The following is an 18888-nucleotide window of genomic DNA, read 5'->3' on the forward strand; positions in this document are numbered from 1 at the left end:
AAATGGGGCCCTCACAAAATTACATTATTTTATAAAAATTTGTAAGAAGGCCACCACAATAGTTGTTACACAGGAAGGAGCTGGAAATGAAAGCAATGTGTGAAATGACAAATCAGATTTTTTTTTTTTTTAAATCAGAGCAGAATACAAACCAGAGAAACTTCCATCACATTCCTTTGAGGTTGACCATGAAGATGCTGATAAGGATGAAGTAAGTAAATTGTTTGAAAGTGAAATGTTTAAAACATGACGATAATTAGTTCCTGTCTTTCCCTGGAGCGTTTCGCATTCTGACCAGTTTTGATAACCTGCAGTAGCTGTTTGTGTGAGAGCTTTTAGTCAAAATGAATTGCACTTGTTTTGAAATTGAGCATGATTATTTAAGATGAGTCAAAGAGAGAAAAAGGAGACTCGTTTTTAAGTGCAGTGTCTGAGATCTGGGATGCACAAAAGATTGCAGGAATGCTAATGATGCCTTTCTGTGCAGGATACCACTTCCCACTCGTCTTCCAAGGGCGGTGGGGGAGCAGGAGGAACTGGAGTCTTCAAGTCTGGCTGGCTCTACAAGGGGAATTTCAACAGCACCGTGAACAATACTGTTACTGTTCGGGTAAGGAGACATCAAGACTCATCTTTGTTTCTACCACCTTTCTTGACATCCCCTCCTTCGGTCACAGCACAAGGGAGGGCCATTTGCATTGAGTTTATGTTTCATGTCATATTTTATTTATGAGAAAGGAGGATGCTCTTCTCTAGAACGGTGCCCTAGACATGTAGCACTCTTGAAGGAATTAGAAAAATTCTGATTTCCATGAGTAACAACGCTGCAATTTGAACTACCTCCTTGTATTTTTTCCTTTATTTAGTCATTCAAAAAGCGCTACTTCCAGCTGACTCAGTTGCCAGATAACTCCTACATCATGAATTTCTATAAAGACGAAAAAATATCCAAAGAACCCAAAGGCTGCATCTTTTTGGACTCCTGTACAGGTGTGGTGCAGGTGAGTAAAACTCCTTGCTCCCCTGAGGTTTTTTAATCGAAGAGTGTGTTCATCCAATCATCACTCATTCATTCAACAAATATTTATGGAGTATCTGATAGGAGCTAAGAACTGTTCTAGACTCCAGGAATTCAGTGGAGAACAAAGCAGCCTAGATTCCTACTTTCATAAAACTTACTTTCGATAAAGGAAGAAAAACAAAATAAGCAAAGAAAGAAAGAAACAGAATGGAATCAGTTAGTGAAATATGGCAGAAAGAAAATAAACAGGGTTACAGAAGGGAGAGAGATGAATGGTGAGTTTGGAAAATAACATTAATGCTTCAGAAGTGAGAAAAGCATTTTTGAAGAGAAAGTATTGATCTAGAGACTAAAGAATGAGCAGGGGCGGAAGTGCAAAGATCGTGAGACAAGAGCAAGTCTAGTAGATTCAAGGAGAAAAGGAAAATGACCACCTGTGTGGCTGCAGTGTAGAAAGCCACTGAGCTAAAGAATTCAATCCATCAGGGCCAGCCTGGTGGCGTAGTGGTTAAGTTAGCGCGCTCTGCTTCGGCAGCCCGGGGTTTGCAGGTTCAGATCCCTGCTGCGGACCTACACACTGCTCATCCAGCCATGCTGTGGTGGCGTCCCCCATACAAAATAGGGGAAGATTGGCACAGAGGTTAGCTCAGGGACAGTCCTCAAGCAAAAAGAAGGAAGATTGGCAACAGATGTTAGCTCTGGGCCAATCTTGGTCACCAAGAAAAAAAAAATCAGATAATATCTAAATCACATAGCTCAAAGAATGCACTTCATAAATGTTATCTTTATTACTAGGTAATAACAAGATAGCAAATTTACAGTGTACTTATACAACATCTTCCTTCTAAGAGCAGGTTTCCTTCAAAGACAAGTATTACACTGATTCCCAAGAGTTTAATTTCAGAAACAGACACAGTACTTTTAACAGACAATGCTGTTCTGCAAACTCTCTGTCTTCAAATTATTGTCCTTAGTGTTCACTTTGACGTGGGCCACTGTGGCAAAGGGAAGCAGAATAATTCCATTGACCTCACTTGGATATCTTACTTGCAAAACATTTTTTCTTTCTACTCTGATGAAATAGCTATCCTTATTCCCTCTTACGTAAAAATTAAGCAATCAAGTGTTTTAGCAATCTCACCTCGAATTTCACATTAAGATGCTGGCTCATTGAGATTGAGGACTCTGTTTCTGGTCACAGGCTACCAGGAGCAGTTCCTTCTCTTACCACCAAGCCACGGCATTCACATAGCTTGCTGTATAGCTAAGATAACATGTCAAATTAATACCAGGGGCACTTAGATATGTGGATGCAAAATAGAGATCTCTCTACTCACTTAGGCCTAGCCTATTTCTGGATGGTTCTTCTGTTAAAATCTGGAATTCCTCCAGAAAGTAATAATGCTGAACTTTAAAAGGAAAGAATTAATTAAGTGTCGCTGAGCACTCCACTAGAAGTAAAAGATAATTGCATTTTAAGGGAGATGCCAATTTTCCATGGAAAGGGCAATAAGGATCTAATGGAGGGTGGAGATAGTTTCCTATTGTTGGTCACAAAGGAGACTCTTTGGCTTTAGAAACATCAAGTAAAACTTTAGCAATAGGTTAAAGATCAATAATTACATTTTATAGATATTGAGCTGAAAAATTGATATATTTTCTTTTCCATTTGTACTTCAAAGTTTGCTCTATCAAATGAATCATTATCTTTTAGGAAGTATCGTTGTAGCCCATTATATATTAAGTTTGCAGAGATGTGGATTAATGTGTAATTTCTTCTTCAAAGTGTCATATAACTCTGTATTGAACACACACCTTAGTGCTCTCATCTGACCTTCCAAAACAGGGACCTCTTCCCCATCATCTCTTAGATTGTGTTTCAGTCTCTGCTTAAACAGTGCCTTGGAACTAGAAAGTATCTTTTAGGAGAAAACATAAGCTTAGGGTTCGTACAGGTTGTTCACATCCTAGTTTCACCGTTTACTATCTGAGAGCTTTGACTAAGTTGCTCAAGCTCTTTGATCTCAGGTTCCTCATCTGTAAAACTAGAATAAATGTGCTAATGTTACTGTACAAAGGGCACGATTTGCTCGCCACAAGACAAAAGCCAACCGTCAAGAGGCAAGATGGTGGCAGAGAAAGGGCATTTTATTAAGCGATAAGCTAGCAAATCGGAAGATGGGGCTACTAGTGTCCTGAAGAACCATCTTAAGGTGGGCACAGAATCTTGAAGAAGTTATATAGGCCAATGGACTATAGGGGAAGGGGTTAGGAATGTTGACCCTCTGGTGTTAGAGACTGGGAGTCGCCACACCAGATCTTCCAGTTGTCATTAATGATTTCTATCAGCATAGACTCTCTGTCCAGGGGGTCATCACATTCCTAAGGAAATCAAAAGAACAAAGTTATCGTTTTATCACAGCTGGGAGGTACATACACAACCAGGGGTCCCAAAATCTACAGAGCAGGTAGATCTCCTGGAGGGTGCATATCCAGCTGGGTTAGTTTGTCAGAGGTCCTTCAAAGTTACAATAGGGTTTCTTTTCTACAATATGGCTTCCCTTATGTCAACCTTGTGTTGAGCCAATATCACTAACGTGAAAAGGATCTGGAAGGTCGTGTGTCTTCAGCCATTCTTCCCTAGTCTTTCCACTGATTACGAAAGTCACAACTTTGGGAGATAGATGTTCCGTTGTGGAAAAGCCTTCCTAGAAAATCTTAATTCACCGTGCTGAAATTTCTACCTAAATCTTCTAATTTGTCCACTTATTTATTTATTTATTCATTCATTCAGCAAGCTTATTTAGTGCTTATGATATGCTACTAACTGTGCTTAGGCACTGGCAATTCCCTGCTGAAGAAGGACAGAGGCTCGTATCTAACTCTTACACATTGTAACAAAAGCTATAAAGGAAGTATAAATGGCACTCTCTATGGAATGGTCTAGAGGCACAGAACAGTAACGAACCCTTCTGGGTCGGTTGGAAGGCTACACAGAAAATATGGGCCTGTGGATAGGATTCTCCAAGGTAGATTTTGCACATTAAAGCACAATTGAATAATCTTACTTCATTTTCTGAGATATAGCCATTCAAATATTTGAGAAAATTTATTATGTCTTTTAAAGAGTTCAGTTCTATATCCCCTCATTTCTATTCCTCTTTATCAAAAAGTTGTTACCCTTTGCAGAGGGAGGGACCTCCAGTTTCTTGAGATCACTTTGGGGAGACAGACATCTGGGTCACTTGTCACCCTGTGTCTGGATCCCAGTTCTTACATATTTGCTTACAGCTCTTTCTGACTTACAAGCTTTTGCATCTGGAAAGAAGATTCTGAATGAGATAGTGCAAGTTTAGTCATTGCTGTAGCAAGCTCTCAGGAACAAAATGTGCCTGAAAATGAAACACGTACACACAAAAGCACAGAGCAAACGCATAATAAGATGAGTCAGACCTATTTTGTCAAGAATCATTGTCAGTTTTCCTTGAATAAAAAGGAAAAGAGGAACAAAGACTTTGCCTCAGAAAGTTCTGCCTACCATCTGGCATTCTTAGGGAGTTCAAGCTCATAAGAGTCTTTAGTGAAGAAGCCATTTTAGTTTGCTTCATTCAGACCGGGTATATATCGTTATATTTTTCTAAGAATAATCCTTCAAATTCTTAGAAGTATATGTTAGGCGTGATCTCAAGTAGACAGAAGCTCCTACCCAAATTTCTCAGAGACTTTAGGTGATGTTTATGATTGGAAATTTCCTGATCTTGATAAAAGAAAAAAGACCTAACAGTAGTTTTCCACTTTTTTGTAATATCATCAAACAGTATTAGATCTGTTTTATACCCCTGCACTCTCAATCTGAAGCAGAACTTCTGATTTTTGCTGCTTCAGTTTTGATCAGACCCAGGAATATTTAGATTTGTGTTATCCTATCTTGTTCTTGTCTTTTCATTCATGCATTCATTCATTGGCCCATCCAACCATCCATCCTCCCATCCATCCATCCATTCACTCCAGGTCCTACCACTGTGGAAGAGAATGAATAGCCCACGAATCTCATCTGCGTAGAGTCCCTACCTCAACAGTGATAATGACTGATGTCACTTTATACAGGCTTACATGGGGGTGGATTGGGTGCCAAACACTGTTTATTTCCTCCTAGGTGCTGGTCTGTCACCTTGTGGCTGTGGGTTCCAAGGTAATGGCCTCATGTGCCTAACCAAACTCTAGAAACTCAGATGCCTTCTGCAGCTCAGGCAGCCCACTCACTGCATGAGGGAAGTAGGGCCAGGTATGAGACAACAAGGAGCAGCTTGGACTGTGTAGAACTAGATGTGCATGCCCACATAAAGGCAGTCAAATTGGGAGGGGAAAGAAGCGTACCTGCCAAGGAAAACAAATCTAGAGTCAAATATGACCTATAAACCTCCCATTAGCAAACTCTGGCCCTAAAGAATCTCGCTTCCCATGATAATAATAAAAACCAGAATGACACTTGTAATTGTCTTCATCTAATATATTATTTGACAGCAGTTGATGGAACATCGCAATTTATTAAAATAAAACTCAGAGAGATAGAGTGGTTTTCCCAAATCACCGAGCTAATGAATGGCAAAATTAGATTTGAAGCGGAAGAATGTTCAAAATTACAGAAAGATGCCCAAGGAAATGCTTTGGTTATCATACATCAAGCGGGCATACCTGCATACATACGTACATCTGACCTACATAAGCCACATAGGCAAAAGAAACACTACAAAGATATGCTCATGTGTAGGTTTAAGCAGAGAGTTTTAGATGCAGGATTTATTTCAGCAAATATATATTGAAAATTTTGCTATATGCAAAGCATTGTGGGAAAGCCAAATATGAATTAGATGTGACCTCTGTCCTCAAAGAGCTTCCAGCCTATGGGAGGATACACAGAACAAACAAAACAAGTATAGCACATGCAAATAAAACATGAGTCACACATCTCAAACAACAGGTTCTGATAATATATCCAAGAATGAAATTACGTTTATCACTGCATGGTGCTTTATTATATTATATTATACATATATTATACACATATTATATGTGCTATATTTCTGCTTATTTGTTTACTGACACTGCACTACACTAGAATGTAAGTTCAATGAGGGCAAGCACTTTACTTGAATTTTTTTTTTTAATGCTGTGTACTTGACACAAAGGAAGTGCCCAATACATTTTTTTCAATTATTTTATTGAGGTCATAATGGTTTATAACATTGTGTAATTTCAGGTGTACATTATTATTTATCAGTGTCTGTATGGACTGCATAGTGCTCATCACCAATAGTCTAATTTTTATCCATCACCATATATATGTGCCCCTTACCCCTTTGGCCCATCCCCGAATCCCCTTCCCCTCTGGAAACCACTAATCTGTTCTCTCTGTCCGTGTGTTAGTTTGTCTTCCACGTGTGACTGAAATCATGCAAGTTTGTCTTTCTCTGTCTGGCTTATTTCGCTTAACATCATACCCTCAAGGTCCATCCATGTTGTTGCAAATGGGACAATTTTGTCTTTTTTTATGGCTGAGTAGTATTCCCTTGTATATATATACCACATCTTCTTTATCCATTCAAATACCATAGGATCCAGCTATCCCATTACTGGGGGATCAACAATTCAAAGACACTTATGCACCCCTATGTTCATTGCAGCATTATTCACAATAGGAAAGACATTTCTGTTGAATGAATGAGCAAATAAACATACAGAGAATGGAAAGGATTGCATGGATGGTAGTCATCAATACCAATAACCTGGATTTGACATTGTGTGTTTCTTTTTAAAACTCTTCTTTTGTTTCTGCAAAATTCTGTAAAAGATGCCAGCAATATAATAGGTATCATGGAATATCTTGTTTAAGTAACATCCTTCTTTGACATTCAGTCCTCCATTGGCTTTGGTGGCTTTCTTAGAGTATCTATTTTGGAACGTTTCTAGATGAATATTGTGCAAACAGACCAGTTTGCTACAATTCATTAAACACATCAGATGGCATTAGGCGATATTCACAGTTTCCTATTATTTATGAAGTCATGTAGATGGATTGGTGAGCTTGAATAAACAAAATAGTAGTATTGGCCACAAAGGACACTAATTTCAAGGAAATAAAGGAAAATTGGAGAAGTTAAAAGAAGAATATGATTACTTCTTGATTACCGTTTTAATGACTTAACAGTTGCCCTTCAAGATTATTAAAATGTCACATTGATTTTCTAATTTTGTTCTTTCTCTTTTGCTATTTTATATGCCGTTATTCTGGAGATCACAGAGAGTGAGATAGAAAACCACTTAGGCATCTTCTTCTTTCCCAGCATAAGCTTCTCTACACTACCAGTAGTTCTATTTCACTCTAAACAGAAGAAGATAATTTGGTTTTTGAGAAGTTGCAAATAAAATATTCATTTCATTTATAAATACCGCTTTTTGAGAAACAAGGGCTTGTTAGACTTTGCTCAAATTTTTAAAAATTATTTTTAATAATATTACTGAAGGTGGAAACCATATTCAATTCATTTGAAGTACAGAATGCAATTTAGAAAATCAAGTTTTGTTTATATTTTGTAATTTTGTTTTCCAAAATTTTGTTAGTTCTTTGTTGTCTGCGTTTGAAAGCTGGTTGTAGCTCCATCTAGTTTTAATTGGGACCCAATATAAACATTTCACATAGCTTTGCCTCTCCCTGTCCACATTATTTACAACATCAGATTAGTCAAGCACATTCTTTAATTTGTTTGTTTTCAAGAAAACACTGAGATTTGCTTGTGCTTCGCTGTACTCAGATGCTTAAAGCTGTGCCCTGAACTCTGGGCATTTCTAGTTCTTCTTGAGCATCTCTTTCTGTTCCTGTTGATGTTTTTTGAAGGAAACCCATCTCTCCTTGTATACATGCTCTCAGCCAACTTGTATTTACCCTTAGACCCTCTGTGTCAGTGCAGGTCACAGGCGGTTTTATGAACCTCCTTCATCAGAACCCCCTGGAAGTGTGTGTGAGTGTGTGGAAGGAGTCTGCACACTCCTCCTGGGCAGAGTGTGGCTTCTAAGAAGTTGCATTCTTAGAGAAGCTGCCTAGATGTTTGCTTTGCACGCTAAACTTTGGGGCCACTGCCTTTCTGATGACCCCTCACTCTGTTTACGCTGCAGCCAAAATGATCTTCTCAAAATCCAGCTCTGGCCTTCTGCTACTCAAAACCTTCCTGTTCTGTGCTCTCACAGAACACAGAGGGTTCCATGAGAATAGCAGTATTCTCGTATTGCAATAGCAATCTTGTTCTCAGAAAATAATTTTTATACCTTGGTTTTATACCTCTTCTTCAATAGTCTTATAAAAACTTAAGTACGTTTATCTTCCAATTTCACATTTGTCTGATTAATTGGTGAACGCCTGTCTCCCCTGCTCTGCCAGGGCAGAGACTGTGTCTGTTTTTGCCTGGCGCAACATGTGAACATGATAGACACCTCTTTATGAAAGAATACTCTCACTGCACTGAGCACTGAAGATAACTAGTCATCTTCTGCCCTTATCATCCCATGGAGTACTTAAAGAGCCAGCCTGCGAGTGAGTCATTACAAGGGAAAGAAATAATACTTGACAATAATACAAAAGCATGGATCGGAGCAAAGATCTTTTCCTTGGAAGAGTCTAGAAAGTCACATTTGAGCTGTGATGTTCCACAGTGAGAATCACAGTTAGCTTTTTAGCTAATTCTTCTTTCTCCTTCAATTACTGAATTTTACTTTTTCTTGAGGCTTATGTGTTACCCTACTGTCTGTTCTCAGCACTTAGAGAATCCATGACCTCCCAGGCCATGGCTCCTCCTTTGGTGGGAGATGATGCCAGGTAGATGGCAAGGAAGGGGAACAGCATTAGCTGAGCATCTTCTTTGTGCCTGGGTCATCTCAGTGGGTGTTGAACTATAAAGGGATTATTTCCCTTCTCTGCCACTTGCTACCCATGTAATCCCAAGCACATCTTAATTTCTCTCTCTAAGCCTCCATGTCTTCATGTGTTAAATGGAATAACATAGTTGTTCGCATAGGGCTATTATGAGATTTAAATAAAATAATGATTGTAAGACACTCAGCAGAGTGCCTGGTATGTAGATGGCAAGTGTTTAGTAAATGTCGTATTTGGGGTAGTAACCGTGCTGTGTGGAAGTTGAAAGGAACAAGCTGTTTTGGGACAGTCGCTGAGAGCATCCCAAAGAAAGAGAACATGGCCAGGAGGATATCAAAAATTATTTTTTCTTGCCACCAAGAATAGCAATCCTAGTCTCAAAAAGAATTTTATACTTTGATATTTAACCACAATCCCACACTACAGTGATGCTCTCGTCTTACGGTTCTTCTCTTATTTGTATTTTACTTAGTTAAATTATCTTAAGTGTATAGGCTTTGCTTTATTACACTGTAGGTGGCTAAAGCCTTTGGAATAGTGTAGGTAAGAGGTGAATACCTGTATCAGAATTACCTGGGAGTGAATTAAAGATGGAATATCTACAGTAATTCCTACATCCACCCAAGGTTATTTAAGTTTATATCATTAGGGGAAAGTTTCCGCTTTGCATTTATACTTCTAATCTCATGGCAGGAATGTATAAAACTGCTGTAATGATTTGCTGTTGGGTTCCCTCCACTTTAAATGTTCTTCTCCCATCTTTTTTTTTTAAATATTTTATTTACTTATTTATTTTTTGAGGAAGATTGGCCCTGCACTAACATCTGTTGCCAATCTTCCTCTTTTTCTTTTTTGTCCCCAAAGCCCCTGTACATAATTGTGTATCATAATTGTACAGTTGTAGCTCTTCTATATGGGACGCCATCTCAGCGTGGCTTGATGAGCAGTGAGCAGGTCCGCACCCAGGATCTGAACTGGCGAACCCTAGGCCAACAACGCGGAACACGCAAACTTAACTGCTACGCCACTGGGCCGGCCTTGCTTCTCCCATCTTTAATCAGCTCACACTTTTTACGGATTTCACCTTAGACGTCCCTTCTGTAAAAAGCCAATCTAAAGTAGCTACTTGTCACATCAGCCCGTTTTAATTCTCTGCACAGCAAAGAATCTTCGTTTTTCAGTAGTTTGTTTGTTCATTTGTTTGTTCAAGCATTCATTCATTCACCTCTTCCCTATGAATGTTAGTTCCCCAAGAATAGGAACCTATTCTATTCTGTTCATAAAATATGACTGTTTTGAACCCACTGATATTGGACCCTTCTATGTGACAGCACAAGATATAGTGTGAGCAAAACTGACCCGCCCCTCATGGAGGCAGCCATGCGGGAGACATATATCTGCCAAACAAACAAACAAAAATGGATAAGCATATAATTCCAAGTTGTTGTAAGTGCCATGAAGGCCGAGAACATTGTCCTAACTGGAGAATTGGGGCAGGTTTACCTGAGCAAGTATAACTGCAGTTGAGATCTGAAGAGTGAATATGAGACATCTAAGTACTTGAGGGGCAAACATCGTGCTGACTGTGTGTGCGAGCACATGTCAGGTGGGTGGCTGTTTCAGGCCCTGTGGCAGCAACAAAGCTGTTGTGGGAGCACATTCAGGGAACTAGAACAAGGCCTTGTGGGTTGGTTACTAAATGCAAAATAGAGATGTCACGTTAGAGAAAAGTCTGGAGGTTGATGGAGAAGCCAGAGCCAAAGAAAGGTGTTGGGGTGCCCTGACATATGGATGTTATTCAATGCCGTTGGACCAGATGAAAGAGAAAGGAGTATAAGGCAAAGCCAAGGTTAGCATTAGAAATCACCGAGATAAGGAAGAGCCAGTAGGAGTGATTGAAAAGTGGTGGCTGATGAGGAGGAAAGAAAACCAGAGCAGAGTGTGGTCATGGAAACCAAAGAAAGATAGGTTTCAAGAAGGAGGAAGTGGCCACTGTGTTAATTCTACTGAAAAGTCAAGGAAGATATGAAGAAAGAAATGTCCTTTGGATAGTAGGGCAACACAGGGTTTGTTAGTGACCTTGACAAGTGCTGCCTTGGGCTGTGATGGGGTGAGAAGCCCAACTGGGGTGAGTTGCAGACAAAACATAAGGTGAGAAAGTTGAAGGCAGCAATTCAATCAAAGCAACTATTTGAAGAAGTTTAGAATATGCTCCCGCGTGTGCCTGAGGATGAAAGTTTTGAGGCAACATGTTCATCCAATCAACAAAAACCTAAATAAACTATCTCTTAGTACAAAAAGCCTTGAAAGAAACCAAACAAAATGATTCATACCCATCTAAATTTTGGTCTTGTCTTGGAAGATCTCCTTTATGTTACCTACCTGTATGGAAAGACTTTGGAACCCTGACCCCGTAAAAAATGTCTCTCACTCTCTAAGCCTTATTATCTGGTGTTCTTTTTTTTCTCTCCTTCTTTCTTTTTATACCACAGAATAACAGACTAAGAAAACATGCCTTTGAATTGAAAATGAATGACCTGACTTATTTTGTGCTGGCAGCAGAAACAGAGACAGATATGGATGAATGGATCCATACCCTCAACCGCATCCTGCAAATCAGTCCTGAGGGACCCCTTCAGGGGAGGAGGAGCACAGAACTCACCGATCTGGGGCTGGGTGAGAGCACATGCGCCCAACTCTCTTCCTTTGCCAAGTGTAACCCATGCTTTTGGTTCATTTGAGCTGCTAGGAAGTGTGGTAGCTGTCAGGTCTAGCGCATCCATCCCTGAGCTATTTACTCCAGGAAATCACCCCTAAATCTTTACTTTTATTGAATAATGAGAGTCACTATCCAGAGGTAGAGTTTTGAGTTGACTGGCAATGATTTGAGGCTGACACCCAGCAAATGTTGGGAATCATTTGTCAGCAGTATCAAAAACATACCCAGGTCTGATGGGAGGTTACCTTAGAAGGGGATATTCTATGTTTTATAGCCTTTCATTAAATTTAATTAACGTACATTATACTCTGTAAAGGCAAATGTGAAACACCCTTTTAGCTGAAAGGTATCTGTTATGTAAGCTTTTTGACTTCCTGAGATCAGCTTATACATGTAAGTTCCATAAATTTTGCATGGTATTAGAGATTTTTAGAAGACAAAAAATTTTTCTTCTGCCCATCCTAATTCCCTCATAAGATTCTAATTCATTCTGGGCAAAGAGAAGGGAGCAAGAAAGGAAAGAAAGAACGAGAAAAAGGGCAGAAAAACAGGTCAACACATTTTGCACAACACCATGGTATATTAGAAACCAAAGAATCTTTAAGTTCTAGGAGTCTAAATATCAAATGCCATAAAGTGAAAGAGTCTTGGGATAATGAGGAAGAAAACTACTGTTGATTTTAACACAACTGCTATATACCATAGTAGATATTTTACATTCATGACTTAATAATAATCAACTAGAATGTTAATGTTTACAGAGTCATAGAGAGTTTAAGTAACTGAAGCTAGAATGTGAGTTTTAAATTGATGGCCTAAGAGTCAGAATTATCAAAAATATATACCTATATAAGAAAACTTTAGTATGTGTTGGTGAGTAAGTCAAGACAACCGTAAGTATAAACGTAGTGTTGTAAGGGTTCAGAGTTCTTATGGGCACAGGATGGTGACATGGAGAGAATCCCAGAATGATCCTCAGGAGGTTTGATTTCCAGGCCCATATCTTTGAACAGTATGGAGTTCTGGAACCAAGACACAATGAAGCATCTGCTCCCCAACATCCATCCCTCATTGCTCTTGAATCTAACCCAGTTTTGATATGTCACAGGCTACAGAGATGTGTGACTCATAAGTATTATTTAACAACCTTTCTTGGTATATCTTTTCAAGATCCACTGGATAATTCTGTAACTTGTGAATGCACACCAGAGGAAACAGATTCTTCGGAGAACAGCCTACACCCAGACTTCGCAAAAGTAATAAAGCTGACATTTTTCTATGCAAAAAAATTTGAATTACTTATTGCTTTAATGGAAAAGATGGAAATGCTTCCTTTTAAGATTTAGACTCAGAAGCTAATTCAGACCTTTCCATCAACCTAGGCGTTTTACTTAACGTGCACACAACACTCAAAACTAGAAACATTTTTATAAGACTTGCTGAGTGTTAATGGATGATATTAAAACAGTGATAATCCTAAGGGCTACCTCTCGGCCATGTGGATGGGGCTGGGCTGTGAGTATCTGGACATTTAGATACTGAGAACTAACATAGTTTTCTCTATAGTACCTCACAGAAACTGAAGAGACTGTCAAAACCACTCGCAGCATGGAGAGGCTGAATCTGTTCTCGCTGGATCCAGATATAGATGTAAGTTGGAATTCTTTCTAAGCAGACATGAACTTGGTCCATACAATTGTGGTTTATAATTTAGGATTTCTTTGTTTACGTTGGGTGTTTGTTAAGTAAAACTTTGAAAATTTTTTTAGACCTTGAAACTTCAGAAAAAGGATCCTTTAGAACTCGAATGTGTGATAAAACCATTTGAAGAAAAAGCTGCCAAGAGAATCATGATCATTTGTAAAGCTCTCAACTTAAATCTTCAGGGATGTGTTACGGATAATGAAAATGATCCAGTAACGAATGTAAGTTTTTCTTCTGTTACATCCTGTACCAATCGGCCAACATCACACCACCCTAGTCGAAATCTTTTCTATTCCTGCTAATTCCAGGAACTGAGTTCACACTAGCTCATGTACCAGGGAGTTTAATTGACAGCACTTTTCCATATTACAAAAGTGCACAAATTCTGAAGTGGAATTGTCAATATACTGCTGTAAAATTTTCCTTTTAACTTAAAGAAGAAGCATCAAAGGGAGTGTGTTCTAGGATTCTTTCCTTTAAATCAGCGTAGTGGTTCAGAGTTTCCTAAGATATCGTTTGTATCTCCTTGGTGGTACTTGAGATGGCTTTTAGTTGACATTTTTATTTTAATATTTATATGTTTATTTTAATGTATATTAGAGAATAATTAAAATGAACAAATCGACCCTGTGATTTCACAGCTATTACTGCTCAAGACAAGGCTAAATAGTGAATCAAGTAAAATGATATTAGATAAATATTAAATAAGTAATAATACAGATGGTACTTGTAAATGGCAAGAAAAAAGGCGCTTCATTGGTATTTGAGAATCACCACAGTGTTCATTAAATCAATATAAGATTCCTTTTCTGACTATGTGGGCTTTCTTGAGAATTCTCTCAGTATGCTGGGGGACAATTCTATACTAATTATAAATATATGTGTGAGAAGGGGCCTTTTTATGAACATAAACATTATCAAATGTTGAATCGTAAAGAAGAAAATTAAAATTGCTAATAATCCTACAAATACTAAAAATCACTGTTAATATATTGGCGTGTTCTCTTTCATTCTTTTTTAATGGATTCTGTTCTAATTTCTCATAAATCATTCCTCAATTGTCATCTTTCACCTCAAAGAAGAAAACTTATTTCCAGATCCATGATACAAGCCACATTTGCTTTTAGAAGGCAGAAAGAGCATTAAGTTTTCTCTACGAGCTGTGCACACATGATCCCATGCATGCCTTTATTTATGATGCCCTGAAACAAGCCTTGTTAGTTGTGACATTGAGTAGCTAGCAGAAAGGATGAACTCTCTGAGAAGACTTTACCCCCTACTGCCCTTGGATCTTTAGGCACCTCACTGCTTCTCTGAGCCTCCTCCTCCTGGTGCAATAGCAAGATAGTGGTACATGCTATGGACCTCAGATTTAATGAGGAGAATCACATGACATGTGCCTCTCTTGGACCAGAATGCCTGACTTTCCCACTTGTGAGTTGTTGCTATGCAACCTGCCCAGGGACTTCCTGGGAAAAATCTGAAACCAGCCCCCTTACGCGGAGGGCAGGGAGAGACCAAACAAAAAGGCGGACCACTCCAGATTGGTAAGTGGCAGGTGTAATAAGCAAGGAAACTTACTTACAAGGCTTGTCTTGGGTGGCCACGAGATAAGTAGATCTCTGCTCCCACCCTCCAAATCTTAAAAGTTTATATAGAGGCCTTAACTGGGTTTAGTCACGTACTCAACCCAGATAGCCTCATTACTACATTGGTATCTCAAGGCCATATCCTTGGGACAGCTTCTGGGAGCAGGGAGGGCAAGCAGAATGCACATTCCAAAGACAGGAGGGAGTGGGGAGCTTCCAATTGCCTGGGTCCAGCTCATGGGTCAAATGGAGGTCACGTCTCCTTCATGACCTTCCCCAACACGAGTTCTGCCACGCCAGGCAAATGGCTTACGCTCAGTCTCCTCTTCTGTAAATGAGGATAATAATAACAGTAACTATTTCAAATAGTCATTGTGAAGATTAAATGAGGTAATATATGGAAAGTACTTAGATAGAGCTTGGTACATAGTAAGCATTTATTAAATTTTAACTTATTCTAATATGTGGGAAATTGCTTTGAAATTTGTAGATACTATGCATGTAAGGTATTGATTTTTTCAATGTTACATGTGAGATTCTTGTTGACAAGTAAGCCAAAATTGAAGTGTCACCAGTAAGAATCTTCCCCCAAAATGAAACTTCCTCATGTTTTATAACTGTAACTATGAGATAGGTATGTGAGTAAGAATGAAAGTAGCTGAAGTCAAGGTTATTCATTCTCCAGTAAATACTTATTCATTGCTTGTACTGAGAACCAGACTTGTTCGAGGTACTGGGGAAACAGCAGTGAACAAGATAAGCAAGGTCTCTGGCCTCTTGGAGGTTAGATTCTTTTGAAAAGGACAGAGAGAAAATAAGAAAACAAATTAACAAGATAATGCACATTGTGCAAAGTTCTTTAAAACAAGTCAATATAGAGTGATGTGATGTAGAGGAACTGGTGGAAGGGTTCCTTTAGATGGGGTCGTCATGGGAGAACTCTCTGAGGAGGAGACATGTGAACAGAGACCTAAAGGTTGAGAAGGATAAAAAGTCAGGTCAGGGGAAAACATTCTAGGCAGAAAAGAGAGCAAGTGTGAATGCCCTGAGACGGGTGAGTCTCGGCAAATTCTAGGAAGTGGAAGGAGATAGCAAGGGGAAGGGCAGACCAAGATTAGGTGGGAGAAACAGTACAAGGTAAAGTTATGTAGGGTCTATAAGCTTTAGTGAAGAGTTTGGATTTATCCTCAGTGTGAGTGGAAAGTGTTCAAGGGTTTAAAGTATTTTAAAATGGTGCAATCTAATTTGTGTTCTCAAAACATCCCATCAAAAGAATGGATTGGAGGAAACAAGAGCTGACCAGGGAGAGCAGTGAGGAGGCTACTACTATAGTTCATTGCATCATTTGGTTGTGGGCTGGCAAGGACAAAGGAGAGAAATGGTTGGATTTGACGGATGTTTTGTAAATTGAACTGACAGGTTTTTCTGATACATTGGATATACATGATAGGGGGAAAGGAAATCTCAATGATGAGTATCTGTATTTGCTTTGAATATTTCTATGCATGGTGGTGCCATTTCCTAAGAGGACAAGACTGGAGGAAGAACGGATTTGAGGGGTACAGGTCAAAAGGTCCATTACAGACATGTCAAGCTTGATAGGCCTATTAGATATCTGAATAGACATGTTCGTTGGACAGATTCAAATCCAAGTTTAGAGCTCAAGGGGAGATGGCATGAATGGAAATATAAATTTGGAAGTTTGGTCCAGGCAGTGACCCAGAGGGAACTATCTAGGAATTTCTATGTACATAGAGAAGGGACCAGGAACCAAGCATTTAAAGGATGAATAGAGAAGTGACCAAAGAAGACTAAGAATGAATGGCTACTAAAGTAGAGATAAACCAGGAAAGAGTGGGTCATGATGCCAAAAGAGAAAGGGTCAGCTATGTGGAATGGTGCTGAGAAGGTGAGTTACATGAAGCCAGAGAAGAGCCCAGTAGATGAGGCAACATGGAGGATGTCGGAGACTGTAGCAGGAGAAATTTCCATGGAGTGAAAGTGTTAGGAGGAGTAATCAAAACATACTTTCGTTAAGGATTTTAAAAAAACTCTAGAAACTTGGTTCTTGAAACTATTTGGAAATATAAGGAAAATTTAACCCAAATCGTAATGTCACTTAACCATTTTATTAAATAAAAATAAATGTTTTGTTTTGACCAGGCACAATCCATGTGATTAAAAAATCCAGTTTAGGGGCCAGTCCCATGGCGTGGTGGTTGCGTTCAGAGCACTCCGCTTCAGCGGCCTGGGTTCGCAGATTCGGATCCCAGGCATGGACGTCCACTACTCATCGGCAGCCATGCTGTGGTAGCGATGCACATACAAAATAGAAGAAGATTGGCACAGATGTTAGCTCAGGGCGAATCTTCCTCAACAACAACAACAAAAAGTACAGTTTAGAGACTGAAACTCAAAGATAGTGGACTTCTCTTTCCAATGCCGGGGGCATATGACTCCTTCCATGTGGATTTCTTTCTTTGTACTGAAACTCATAGTCAGAAGCTAAATGTTTATATTTGGGCCAATCTTGCCAAATAAGAGAACACGCCTAAGTTCTGAGAGCATCTTTAGTATACCCTTTCATATCTGTCAGGCCAGAGGGATAAGTTGATTTGGAGGAGTGCTTTGTATGTCTCTATTGTTCTTAAATTATTTTACAGTTGATACAAACGTTTAAAAACTAGGAAATTACTTTTTAAAGAATAATTTCATTGAGCTTATAAACAATAATATAAAAAACTAATAAAACAGCCTCACTTGAACTCAACAGCATTCCTTATGTAATGACATTGTTTTTAAAATCTTTGTATAGTTGTTCAATGACACTCTTTGATTAATGTAGCTATTTTTAAAATCATTGTTTTTAATTGAGTGAGCATGTTTTTAAGTTAATTGAAATATTTCTCCAAGTTGCTGAAGAGCCAACTACTGCATTTAATGAATGGCTTCTAAAAAGATTCCCTAAAAGAACTTTTTCATGATGAGGAAACAATGTTTGACAGCATGTAATTTTTTAGTCAGTCAATTGAAAACCAAATTCAAGTTGCTGGTTTAGTATAAAATATTTCTTTGAAAATAGGAATTGATTCCAAAAATTGGAACTAATAAAGCTGCTTCACAGCAGAGCTACATTTAAAATTTCATGTTCTTGAATTTTTTTTTAAGAAAAGTACAGAATTTTAAACATAAGAAACCTATGACTTAATTTGTTAGGCTTTGAAGAAGCTTTATTAAACAAATCCTTTTTGAAAAGCCAGTGATTGAAAAAGTAATATTTGACATTTAAGTTGAAAAAGTGGATTGAAAGAAATAAATGAATCTCCATATGAGCTTTAATTTCTGATGCATTATCAAAGTAGGTAATTTATTTCCATTCACTACGCAGAAATGAAAATCAAAATGCAACAATTCATGAAAAATAATAAGGATTTTTTTCCTTTGACCTTCAGCGTGTTTTGAGTTCCTACTGAGTTATTTTCATGTAATTTTTGCATCTTTTCAACTCTTGGCAAACTACCACTACCACAAACCAAGAGTTTTTCTAAACTACATTAAATTGGTAAAATATAAAAGTTTTATTCTTAACTGTATTATTTTAAAAAATAATTTATTGAATTTCATTTTATGTGTATAATTCTATTTCTAACAGTAAGGGAGCTGGCAAGTATTTCTAATATTAAGGAATTAAACTAATACCCCTGTTATAAGCTCGCCGTATTACCACATTTCAAAGAACACAAGATAACCTATTAAACCTTCAGCAAAATCCACAGCATGAGTGAGTCTGTACAATGATAAACTGGGTCATGATGTGGTTTTTGTATATAACCTGCTTGTCCACAGAATACTGGCAGATGAGAGGCATCAATTCAAAATTAAGCAGCATAAACAAAAGTGAAAATGTTGTTTTTTGTAAGCATATTCC

At 38.4% G+C, this 18888-nt stretch overlaps 1 protein-coding gene across 4 annotated transcripts in view; it reads left to right on the plus strand.

The window, feature by feature from the left end:
- DOCK10 (dedicator of cytokinesis 10) overlaps positions 1-18888 on the plus strand; it is a 262654-nt gene that overhangs the window by 157277 nt on the left and 86489 nt on the right. For all 4 annotated transcript variants that reach the window (XM_087424755.1, XM_087424753.1, XM_087424754.1 and 1 more), the window contains exons 5-11: positions 139-211; positions 488-610; positions 867-1001; positions 11441-11624; positions 12838-12923; positions 13234-13317; positions 13437-13592. In XM_087424755.1, coding sequence (XP_087280881.1) covers positions 139-211; positions 488-610; positions 867-1001; positions 11441-11624; positions 12838-12923; positions 13234-13317; positions 13437-13592 — 841 coding nt within the window. The remainder of the gene's footprint in view (positions 1-138; positions 212-487; positions 611-866; positions 1002-11440; positions 11625-12837; positions 12924-13233; positions 13318-13436; positions 13593-18888) is intronic.

This window comes from Ceratotherium simum, chromosome 37 (genome assembly GCF_057802395.1).
Source record: "Ceratotherium simum simum isolate JZ-2026a chromosome 37, ASM5780239v1, whole genome shotgun sequence".
NCBI classification, from domain to species: domain Eukaryota; kingdom Metazoa; phylum Chordata; class Mammalia; order Perissodactyla; family Rhinocerotidae; genus Ceratotherium; species Ceratotherium simum.